Genomic DNA, 12,300 nt, shown 5'->3' with positions numbered 1-12,300 from the left:
TGTTTTCTCTCTGCTGATCAGTGAGAAAAATCTGTGTACCTTGGAGTGCTGCCAGCCAGCTAGGGTGAAATACTTAGTGCAAAACTGAAGCAGCAATTGGATTTAAAGAATACTGGGGACCAGTTGTAAAAGGAAGAAAACCAACACCCAAACTAACCTTAAAAGTGGTCTCTTTAACATGAGACAGTTGTGATGTGGAAAAATAGCAACTTCAGAGGTCCAGAGTGGGTCAGTGCTAGAGTGGGGTGACCAGGAATCCTGGTGACAAAATGCAGCCAGCACACTGAAACACTGCACAGCAGAACTGGGAGGGGAGGGAGGAGATGGTTCAGCTAATTTGGAACCAAGAGATTGTCATATTTTACCATGCTGGTTTTACACATTTGGAAGTGCTTAGATTTCATCAAATGGTTCAGTTTCATGTTCCAGTGAGGGCAGCTGGTTGTTTGACATGTCAGATAAGCAGAACATTCTGGATATAAAATATATCTGAAATGCTCTGATTAAGGAACAGGTCCTATGCATCTCTGAAAGTTCATTTAATCTTAAAAGGCCAGCCAGGATCATAATATATGTCCTTTAGTGTTCACATGTTAAAATGTCTTTAAAATCCTGGGTCCCAGGAAGTTGTCTGCTGAACTTCTTTTTCTTCGTAACAGATCATTACATCTCCAATACTGAACTCCAGATTTTTGTCCAAACTCAATCCACAATCCATTCCCGTTTTTATTACCTGGACATCATCTTTATGGTGCTTCAGTGATGATAAACATCCTACAAAGAGGAAAAAATGCATCAGATAGACCACCAGCAGCAGAGCAGAAGACTGGTTTCCTGCCGGATTAATGTTTCACTTTGTGGCTCCACAAGGAAAGCAGGACAATGTAGGGATGGGGGGTGCTTGTGGTTAATAGAAGTCAGACACCAGCTCCTTTTGGCAGGTTGATCTTGTGATGCTCCAACTTGCCTACCAGAGTGGGTGGTTGGAAAAAAGGTTTGGGAAAATACACTGGCATTTGGTGGCTTTCCTCTCCATCCTGGACAGAATTCAGGATTTCTCTAGGATCCTTTGCACTGACTTCCCAGGGAACCAGCAATATCTAAAAATACTAAGCACAAATCCACGTTTTGTGGCAATTCCACTCACCTTTCCAAATAACATCCCTGTTACGGATTAGCTTAAACTTCATTTTTCTGTCCAGCAGCCCTTTGTGCACTCTGCATCCAGCCACTGGAATTTTGTTTTTTCCTACTGTGACAGAGAAGGTGTCAAGAACAGAAGCTTCCCCTAAAATAAAAAAGTAAAGTTGAAGTCCACAGGAATAACAAACTGGCACGAGGTAGAAGCAGGCTGCATTTTTCTACTTGGCATGCTTTAAGATAAAAAAGCAGTTACAGAAGAGTATAAAATTTGCCAGATTTTGAGGCAAAAGTGTATAAATGAAAACTCACCTATTGTAGTCTCCACCACAGTTGGGGGCAGCCTGCTGTTCAGTTCATCTTTCAAGTCTTCTATAAGTTTGTAGATAATGTTGTGAAGTTTAATTTTTATTCCCTTTTTATCAGCCAGCTTTTTGATACTTTCATTGGCTTTTACACTGAATCCAAATATTACACCTGATAAATGAAACAACTGTCAAGGGATGACTACAAGGGATGAGTCTTTGAACAGTTAAAACTGAAATTCTGCAGCACAGGGTACATTTTATTCCTGTCTCTCTTTTAAGGGGGGACCATTTGGCTCTCCCACTATGGCTCATGGACTGCTACAAACCTATCAAAATAAATGACCCCAAAAAGCCCAGAGAAGGTCTCTGATGACAGAGCTGGAGGTATCAAAGCAAAAAATAACACAGCTCATGTAAAGGACACAGATCTCTCTTTTTGAGCTGGAAAACCAACTTGGTTTTCCAAATAAAACTGGAAGTGAATTCTAAATTATTGCCCACTTGTGAACTATGGCAGGTGCAGTGACCTCACTCCCTGCAGCAAGTGAGAATTATGGGGTATGAAGAGCAACTGACTCAGTCCTAGATCCAGTTGCCTCCATGAGCAAAGACAAAATTATTTTCTAACCTGCTTTTCCAGCTTTGCCCTGTGTAAGCATCATAAAGCAGCCTGAGTGAAGAGCCAGAGCTCCACCTTAACACCTGAATTTCTGGCAAGAGCTTTTCCAAAGTCCTGCTATTTCCATGAGACTTTGAGCCTCCCTCTCTTAACCAGTTTGATGTTCAAGGGAACATTTTCAAGATTAACAAAAATTTACCTTATTGATGCTGCTAATTATTATTGAGAAAACAAAACCTGATGGAGGCCTATCTATTTCAGTAAGTCAGTAACTTCAAAACTGTAAAATGATTTTGAAACACCCACCATTAAATGCTTCAGCAAGGCTGATATCATTTTCACTGATATCTCCTATTCCAAAGTAGATAATATCTAGTTTGCATTCATCCTCACAATCATAGCTGTCCAGAATGTTCAGAATAGCTTCAACAGATCCATCCACATCACCTGCACGGATAAATGGAAGTACTGCTGGCTTTGTGTAAGTTGAAGACAGGAATACAACTAATGTTAACTCCACACTGTGCAACAGAAAGTCTTCTGACATCTGTCACTATATTTTGAGTAATATGTTAAAACCCATCCAGAAAGCCTGTTAATTCCAAAAATAAACTGGATACAAAAGGGCCAGAGGCTTTACATCTGCCAACAGTCTGGTCAAGTTTCCAGGTCTTCAACTACAGTCACTGCTTGAGTATCACTAAATGAGATGAAACCAAGTCCTCCTATCCCACTTTAGTACAGAACTGTTATTCTCTATTTTGCTGCTTCCAAACACTTATATATGTATTTTTTAAAATATCTATATATATTTATATAGGGGTTTATATGTATGGGTTTTACTCAGGAGTTCCTAGGTAAGTGCATTGAGCATGTTAAGTTTTCCTGTTGCTCTGGCCCTGCTGGCAGCTCATCTTCCTGACCAGTGGATGTTTTCTGATGCCCTGCTCTTATGAGAGACGTTCAATAACCAGTTTTAAACTGATCAAACTTTTGGTAACAGAAACTGTGTTTAGTTTAGAGCTCTGTTTCAGACTGAGCATTTGAGAAGCACAGAACCAAAGGAGCAGCACACAGAGACAGCACCTTTAACTATTAATGCGAGCGTATTTTCATCCATCTCTGTTCTCTCCTTAGGCCTTGAGAACATCAGATGCTTATTGGCCTTGTACAGCACTGCCTTCCTCTGTCTCCAGGTCAGGTGGGCCAGCTTCTGTTGCTTCTTCTCATATTCCAACCTGTGCTCCTTTTGCTTTGCTTCAATAACTTCCAGGTCCTTCTTCATCTTCTCCTGTTGTTCAACATAGGTCCTCCAAGCTACAACTTCCTGTGCCCTTTGCTGGGCAGGAAGACAGAAACATTACCTTTAAAGCACTGCAATTTCATCCTTTTGCATCCTCTCTACAGGCTCACTCATTTTCCTCCACTTTTAACTACACGTTTTGCTGCACAGATGGCAGAGAATGAGACAAGAGCTTTCCCTCCCTGAGCTACCACATGACTAAAGGCCTATATTTTACAGTATCTCTGCATTGCAGAAGAAAATTCTTGTTCATTCTTTCATGTGGTTTTTTTTTTTCCCACCTCTCACAACACCTATGTCAAGATGTATTTCCTGCATTTTCTTTTTGTCAGACAAGAGTTACGTTTTTCTCAAATTAAAACACTGATCTCCTCAAGTACTGGATTGTTCCAGTGGAGATGAGGACAGTCCAGTAGGGGAAAGGTGGGAAAGAAAGACGCAAAATGCAAACCCTCATTCCTCTTCTAGTGCATCTAGTTCAGGTCCCTTAATCCCCATGCTCAACCTTTCATGGGATTATCCAGGTGACTAAAAACTCTCACTTATTTTGTTACTCAACTCCTTCCCATCCTTGCAGCAGTGTGAGCTTTTCACTGAACAGTTCTTCCTGTACCTCAGACTCTACTTCAAGGATTTCATCTCCTGCTGAAGGGCATTCCTTCCAGCCCATGATTTCCACGGGCATGCCTGGTGAGGCTGCATCCACAGCTTTGCCGTTCTCATCAAACAGGAAACGCACTTTTGCCCAGGTCTTCCCTGCAACCAGAACACAGCCTTTCCTCAGAGTTCCTCTCTGGATGATGGCTGTGGTGAGTGGACTAGTGAAGAGCAGAGGAGAAAAATAACAGACAACATTCAAGTGAGGTTTCTCCCTGTCTTCATGGCCAGTGTAGGCACAACACAACCAGCATGGATTTATGATCCATCACAGGCAGAATATTCCTACTGGATATTCCTTACTGGAGCACTAACCAAATGTTTCAGCGAGTTAAAAAGCCCCAAAATCTGTACTGTACTCTTCATTTCTGCAGATCAATCCGAAGTCTGACATTTGTGAACCCAAAACAGGATGATTTCACACATTAAGTGAAACCCCAGCAAAAAAACTCCAACTCCAAACAACAAATCCTAACAACCTTGTAGAATTCAGTTCATTTTTAAAGAGGGCAGAACACACCCTGTTCATAGAACCTGCAAAATGGACTAAGATACATAAGGGTAGAATGCCATGTTACACAAAACTAGTCATGAATTTTTTATGTATTGTCTGTTAACTTCATCATTCCTACTTTTTAAAAGACATTTAAAAAAACACTTGAGTTCTACCATTTTAAACTATTTCCTGTTACAGGATTTTCATTTCAGGGATATGATAAATTTTGCCCCATCAGTTTATAACCTCTTGTGTTGCAGAGAAGTATTTCGAGGCTTTGGCTAGGAACACTGCAAAGGAAGTGTTCTGGCTTTACTTCCTGAGGCACAAGTCCCCTGCACAGTGTGTCTGTGTTGTTACAAAGCGCTTCACTGAAGCTGCAGAGGTGGCACTTGACTCACCCTTTCCCTTTGTCTTTCCGAGATTCAATGATCGTCCCCTCCACCAGCCCCGTGGCATCTGCCTTCAGTTCTAACATCTCTGCCAGAGCAACAGTTGCCTCTGCCAAAACCATCAGGTTTTCCCCCTGCATAAAACAACAAAGAATAAAGGAAGTGCCCAAGCAAAGTGAGATCAGAAGTTCAACCCTTAGTGCCAAATTCCTCCATTGAAATGTGATGACATTCAACACCCAGGCTAAGACTTCTGGACATCAGACACAAAACTGCTGGACTGAACTACCAGTAGAAAAATGAGATATTATTGCTTGCTGGAAGTCTGAGGCTCATAATACATTTTAGTGTGTTTCAAATAATTCTGGCAAGAGCCAGTAGCACTGAGCTCACGGCAAGATATCAAATACCAGGAAGAGAAGTATTTTATTTTCCAGCTGCCAAATAAAAATGCCTTTCTATGCACATATTAGACACCGATGAATACCACCATTTTTTCTACCACAATCTTACCTTGAGTGCAGAAATATTTACAGCCTGAACATCACCTCCAAACTCTTCACAAACCACATCGTGAGCCAGCAATTCCTTCTTTACTCTTTCAGGATCAGCTTCAGGTTTGTCACATTTATTAATGGCCAGGATAAGAGGAACTAAAAACAGAACACACAAACTCAGCGCCAACCTGACCAAAACCTGCTGCTACCATCACAGCTGCTAGAAAAGGTCAGAGCAAGTTATGGCCACTTAGAACAGATCATCTAACTTGGTACCTCTTCCCTGAGCAGCCACTGAGATCTGAGCTACCAGAAGGAAGCTGGAGGAGTTACCCATGTAGAGGAGGTAAAAAAAACCCAAACAATAAACCCCCATCTTGCTAAATATTTGTATTTTAAGATCTTTTGGTATTACTGCAACATTCAGTACATTTTCAAGCATCGCAGGGGATGATGAATGGGACTAGGACAGTTCCCAGGTTCTGTGGATTTCAGTCCAAGGAGGCTTTTTTGAGGGGTAAAAGCATGGTTCCCAAAGCCCCCCCCCACTCTGTACCTCCTGCATTTTTGGCGTGCTGGATGGACTCTATGGTTTGCTGCATCACTCCATCCTCTGCTGCCACCACCAGAATGACAATGTCGGTGACGTTGGTGCCTCTTGCCCGCATGGCTGAAAAGGCTGCATGGCCAGGAGTGTCAAGGAAGGTTATCTTTTCCCCAGAAGGCATATGCACTGTGAGCAAATGGTACAGCTTAACATCAGCACTTCACCCAGTTTGACGTGTTCTAGATCAAGCATCACTCCTTTGAGGGCATTGCAATAATAAAGACATGTTTTAGGCAGTCAGGTAATTGTTGGCATGAAGGTCAAATGTGCTGTTAAATCCTCAGGAACAAGAAAGTGTCCTAGGATCTTCCATAACTCAAAATAGTCTAATACCAACTTGTGAAGACAATTAATTTCAAAGTTTTATGTACATAATTACGGCAGGTATTAGCAATAGGCATTTTATGTTATGGTTTCCTTTCTCACCATTTATGTGGCAACATTTTTCCCCAGTGAACTGGCAGCAAGTCAGCCTGCTGTGTGAGATGGAGAGGAAATTGTGTTACACCTGAGCACATGGACTTGGATCATACCAATAAAAGCTCCAATGTGCTGTGTGATGCCTCCTGCTTCCATCGATGCCACCTGGGTTTTCCGCAGGCTGTCCAGTAAGGTTGTTTTCCCATGATCCACATGTCCCAGGATGGTGACAACTGGAGGCCGTGGGGTCAGTACCGCTGGGTCTGCAGGAGGTCTGTAATTGAAGCAAAAACAGGGGCTGTAAATGCAAAAAAAAATTCACTGGGCCATGCCCACCACAGCACTTGATGCCATACAGTCGAGGCTGCCTCCTCCCCAGACACCTGCAAAAAGGAATAGAATAAAAAGAGCCAAAAAGAGAGTTCACAACTTGCCTCTTCACAGCATCTGTGTTTTTTCTTTCTTTTTCCTCTTTCAGTTTTGCTGATTTATACTTCATTCCTGATTTTTGCACAATCATCTTGATGTGGTCTTCATGTAAGATGGAATCTGGTTCTACTGAATCAAGATTAATGTCTGTGTACAGCAGCACTTCATAAATATGATCTGCAGCAAACATAAACACATCTAATGATTACATCCACAAAAACATGTGGGACAAAAAAACCCCAACCCACTTCATCAGACTTTTTAATTACCTTTTTTGTGCTAGTAAGTATTATTCACCAAGCAGTTTTCCTTTAGTTAGATTTATCTAGAAGTTGCCATTAATCTACATACTTGCAGAGAAGAACTTATTGCAGATTTACTAAAAATTACTACTCTGTTAGCTGCCAGAATCTTATCTTCCACTCAGATATTCATAGCTTACTTTTCCACTAACTCCAAAAGAGAAAACAACTGAAACTCATAAAGCAAACAGCAAAGGAATGATTTAAGGAGGAAGGAAATTTGATAAATCTGATCATATGCTCCTTTTTTCGGTTGTAGAGACACAGAACATATTACAGCAGTCAAAAAATCTTACAAGGAGCAATTCCAGACAAGAATTGCTACTCCGACTTAATCAAAGGACTGTTCTAATGAAACACAAATTGCTCCTCTTATTCCTACTCTGAATTTTGGGCTGAAGCTCTTTAGTCACACGTTCTTAACTCATGGAGGTCCAGCTCTAACAGACCAGGGTGCAGCGTTTTCCTTCTGGAATAACTTAGTCCCTGGGAACCACAGCAACAAGGAGCAGCCTGCATGGATCTGAGGCCTTTCTGCTGGACAGGACACACAGACATGGCTTCTTCACACTTAAATGTCTGGCCTAGTCATTTGGATGGCCCAGCTTCTTTTCTCTTTAGTCTGCACTGTGTCTCCCAATATTTCCTTTGGGATGGGTCCACAATCACTAACTAAAGCCACTGAGGACATCTTTTCCTTTTCCACTGATGGAAGGGGTGTGACAAATGTTGCTGTTTCAGATCCCAAAGCAGGCTCCCACCTATGTCTTTGCCCATAGCTCGTGCCAGTTCCTCAACAGTCATCTTCTGCCTTATCTCCACTTCACCTCTTGTCAGGGGAATCTTCTTTTTCTTCTTTTTTGTCTCCTACATGGAATTAGACACATAGACAGGAATATAAACTAAGAAATAACAAAAATAATATTAAAAAGACAACGGTTTCAAGCCATATGAGATAAACACATCTTCTTTACTATAATACCAATTAATTACAATTCATGAATGAGTTAACACATTATAATGAACATTTCAAATGTACACCACACTACCTACAATCTTTTTGCATTTTTAATTTTTCAGAACAAGGACAAAAAACAATTGTCCTGGCTTGTAAGATAAGCATCTATTCTATTGCCATCTGTTGGAGGTTGGGCAGTTTTCTTATCTCTTCCAAAAACAATGTCTCCCTCTGGGGAGATATCTTCTGTTAATGGACCATTGAATGACTCACTGCATGACCGGTAAAGTTACATCATTCCTTTGTGGGATGCTCCACCCAGAGGGAGGAGCCAAGCATTCCTACATGCATAAAATCAGCATTTTTTGGGACGCCAGGGCAGCCCCTTTGCTGGATTCCCAGAGGAAGACAGGCCCAACTACTACCAGACCCAGAACTTCAGAGAAAACTCCACCCTTCTACAGATCACCGCTTCAGCAGCATTTCATCTGCCACTCCAGGAGGAGCAGCCACCATTTAACTGGACTATTACCAACACCCTGACTCCTCAGGGTGTCAGGTTTCTGACTCTATCAATAGTTTTGTTTGTACTAATTACATTTTTTTAAAAATTATTTTTTTCCTAGTAAAGAACTGTTATTTCCATTCCCATATCTTTACCTGAGAGCCTTTTAATTTTGAAATTGTGATAATTTGGAGAGAGGGCGTTTACCTTTTCCATTTCACAAGAAGCTCTTGCCTTCCTTCACAGACTCCTGTCTTTTCAAACTAAGACACCAATAAAACCATTTCCATTTTTGTTTGTAGTAATTTTCTCCAGTGTCAGCAAAAATTCATACTACTGGTCTAAGTCAGCATTTGAGAGGGAATAGCAAAAAAAATTATACATTAAGTACACTTTGTCTTATAGATTTATAACAACTTCTCTATACTCAAGAATAAAGCTCTTTTTTCTTTTTTATTTAAAATATTCAAACTGAGCTCTTGTACTTCCCACACAAACCCAGGAATTACTGTGTGTCCTTAATTACCTCCTTTGTGGCTAGATGCCTGCACTGTGATAATGCAGCACTGATTAATCTGTGCTTTGGCCAGAGCTGTGGATGCAGAAGGAGGGACCCCATGGGATGTGCAGACAACTCCATAGGCTTCCATTGTGCTCCACAAACTTTCCTGGAGGACAGGGCTCGCAGCTGCCGGCAGGCGCTGCGGAGCTGCACCAGATTTTCAAACCTCAGCAGCAACCCTCGGTTCATTCCTCACTGTGAACACAAAGCACATGCTGAGATCAGCCTCGAGGCTCAAAGATCATCCTTCTCAGGACAAAATGTACAGGAATATAAGGCACAAATACTATGCTTCCAAACAGGCTTTTTAACACTGACAAAATGAAATCGTTTAGGACTGTTCCAGTTTTTTCATTTCATTCTGTGCTTCACTATTCTCCACTACTCCACTGCAGACATATGGATCTACTGAGAGCTTATAGATCTTTCATTTTTCTCACTGATCTCTGATAGAAACCATTAATTCCCCCATTGCAGGTTCTTTGACATCTCCTACAAAAAACCCACATTTGCACTCCTCATGCTATACCGACAGAATTACACAAGTGTCAACCCACCTCTCTAAGTCAGCAAAACACACCTGCGAAACGCCCTCTACCTGAGCATTTTAAGACAAAAGCACCACTGAAAGACCACAGCACAGCAGTGACACCAGTGCTGACGTGTGACGTGTGGTCAGAGACCTCCTGTGAGGCTAAGCCCTGGCTCAGCAATTAGGCTCCTGTCAGATCATCCCACATCTTGTTTTAACCATTTTAACTTTGGTTTGAGTAGTTTTGCCAATTATCCCATACAACAGTCTCTTCCCTGAGCTTCTCCTTTTGCTCAGAGCTGCCTCTGCACCACCTATTCTTCCCCAGGGAAGCTGTGGCTGCCACACCACAGTGTCCAAGTGTTCCTTGGAAGTGTCCAAGGCCAGGCTGGACGGGGTTCCCTGGGATAGTGGAAGCTGTCCCTGCCCACAGCAGGGGTGGAGCACGATGGTCATTAAGGTCCCTTCCAACCCGAACCATTCTGTGATTCTGTCCTGCTCAGGGATGGACTCTCTGTTCCTTCCATGTCCTCACTCACAGGTGTCCTTGCCTCACTCTCCCTGCAGCTCCCAAGGCAGGGAACGCCCTCGGTTCCTCCCAGAATGGCTGCGAGCCCTTTAAAACCCCCCTTGCACCCGGATACCTGCAGGAAGCGAGCGCACGACGAAGTAACCAACCCAACCCAGCTATTTTGGTGGGGTTTTTAACCCTAAAGAGAACCTTAAAGGGGCTGAATCGGTAAAATGGAGGGAGCCGCGGAGCTGCCACAACACACTGCACACAAACACACAAACAACACAAGGTCAAGGCGGCACTGGCCCAGCTCCGGCAGCAAAGGCCACGCCAGGCTCTGACTGGAAAACCCTCCCCGGTCCGGGGACGGAGGAGCGACACTCCCGCTCCTGCTGCTCTCCTGCACATCGCTCTGTCTGATTATTACCTGTCAGCTACAGCCCGCCCTCCTCGCGGGGGCAACGCCTTTCTCCGAGCCCCCTTGACAGCCCGAGGAACGAAGGAAGGAATGAGATGGAAAAGAGGGAAGGGAAGGTAGGAAGGGAAAGGGCCCCGCGTCCTCCCCGCGCCTCACGCCCGGCGCGCCGCTCTCCGCGCACGCGCCGCGAGGGGGTGCGAGGGAACCGCGCAGGCGCAGCTGCGACCCCAGGGCTGCCCGCACGGGGGTGGGGCCCCGCCGCACGCAGGCGGGAAGTGCCCTCAGGGGCGGGGGACGCGACCCCGTCACGGGACAGACGTTGTCTGAGCTTATGCCCATTCTAGGGTTTTGAAACTTATTTTTGAAAACATCTAGTTGTCTATCTACACACTTAAATCTGTTTTACTCCTTCCCGCCAGGAGACGGTGGCTTCCTCTCTGCAAAGCCCTGCCCACCCACATGCAATCTAAAGCTTTAACGCGGCTGGTTTTTAAGTCCTCTCTAATTTGGCGTCTCTAAAACAGTGCCACTTAAAATACAAGATGAAGCTCTACAAATGAAAAATCCTTAATGTTACCTGGTTAATGCTAGTTGTAAAACCCAGAGGTAATCCCAGGGCTCTGCCCGGGACAGTGCTGATTCTGTGACGATCCCTGTCCGGACACTAAATTGTGTGTGCCAAGTAATGACCATAATTTCTTTTACATATATCTGAACTGTGTGTTTCACGCTCTTTGCCCATAACGTGGGACCTGTGATAGTTGACACACGTGTTTTTCCACATGTTTCAAGAGCCATAACTATGTGTTTTGCTGCCCTCAGTATCTTTCCTACAAGTATTTGCTCATTTATGATGCCGAGTGTTGAGGAAAAAAAAAAAAAAAAAGCATTCTGCATTTCAAAGGTGGGGTACTGACACCTTGAAATGCACAGAGCCCTTGAGTGTTTCTCCACGGGTAAAATAGTCTCAAAAAGAGATCACAGTTTAAAAAAAAAAAAAAAAAGTAAATACCAAAAGCTATGCAAAGCACATTAAAAGCAGCCAGTGTTCTAGCACAGAAGACTTGCTGGGAAGGAAGGGCTGGCATAGGGCCACTACGCGGGCAACGCATGCTGGGACTGCCTGGGACTAACCTGAAAAACGTTTTAATGCAAAGATAGACTTAGCATGCGAAACAGTCATCAGAGTTTACTGCAAATCTGCTTTTTGAGTTGATTTTCCTCTGGATGCTGCCTGGAAATCTTCCTGTGTGCTGCTGTAAGGCTCTGGGAATTAGCATGGGATCGTATGTCTCTTAACCACAGTCATACTGTTTTAATTTAAAGCTTATTACAGATTGCCCGTTTTTCTGAAGGGTAAACTGGAAACAAATAATCATTGATGTCATAGGTCAGGGCGATGGTTTGGGTTGCAGAAATATTTTCCAACTGTGTGGCCATTACTGTTTGGCTTTGTCCCTTAGTGGCAATTCCTGATTATTATTTGTTGATTTAAAAAAAATACAGATGATGCCGTTTTTGTTTATTTTGTTAATGTATTGAACTGTGCGGGAGGGGAGGCTCAGCTGGGATGGAGACACATTACATCCACGGTGCGAACCGCAGGGGCCGCTCCGCAGGAAAAGGAGCGCGAGTGCGCTG

The 12,300-nt window shown here is 43.3% G+C and overlaps 1 protein-coding gene across 2 annotated transcripts; it reads right to left on the bottom strand.

Annotated features, from left to right (window-relative positions):
• Positions 1-520: 520 nt before the first annotated feature.
• Positions 521-10,840, bottom strand: MTIF2 (mitochondrial translational initiation factor 2). 2 transcript variants are annotated; one of them, XM_021537689.3, is made up of 14 exons: positions 10,669-10,840; positions 9,160-9,390; positions 7,932-8,037; positions 6,874-7,045; positions 6,553-6,713; positions 5,969-6,145; positions 5,429-5,568; positions 4,925-5,049; positions 3,984-4,188; positions 3,154-3,406; positions 2,374-2,514; positions 1,453-1,617; positions 1,148-1,288; positions 521-774 (listed from the first exon to the last, which is right to left on the bottom strand). In XM_021537689.3, exons 2-14 carry the CDS (start codon positions 9,382-9,384, stop codon positions 605-607), a joined length of 2,181 nt encoding a protein of 726 aa, XP_021393364.2. In that variant the 5' UTR covers positions 9,385-9,390; positions 10,669-10,840; the 3' UTR covers positions 521-604. The 2 variants fall into 2 exon arrangements, with proteins under 2 accessions (XP_021393364.2, XP_021393365.2); XM_021537690.3 differs by lacking the exon at positions 2,374-2,514.
• Positions 10,841-12,300: the final 1,460 nt, after the last annotated feature.

Source organism: Lonchura striata, chromosome 3 (genome assembly GCF_046129695.1).
Source record: "Lonchura striata isolate bLonStr1 chromosome 3, bLonStr1.mat, whole genome shotgun sequence".
Lineage (NCBI taxonomy): Eukaryota > Metazoa > Chordata > Aves > Passeriformes > Estrildidae > Lonchura > Lonchura striata.
The sequence above is the reverse complement of the archived record's forward strand: the minus strand, read 5'-3'. Positions and strand labels throughout refer to the sequence as shown.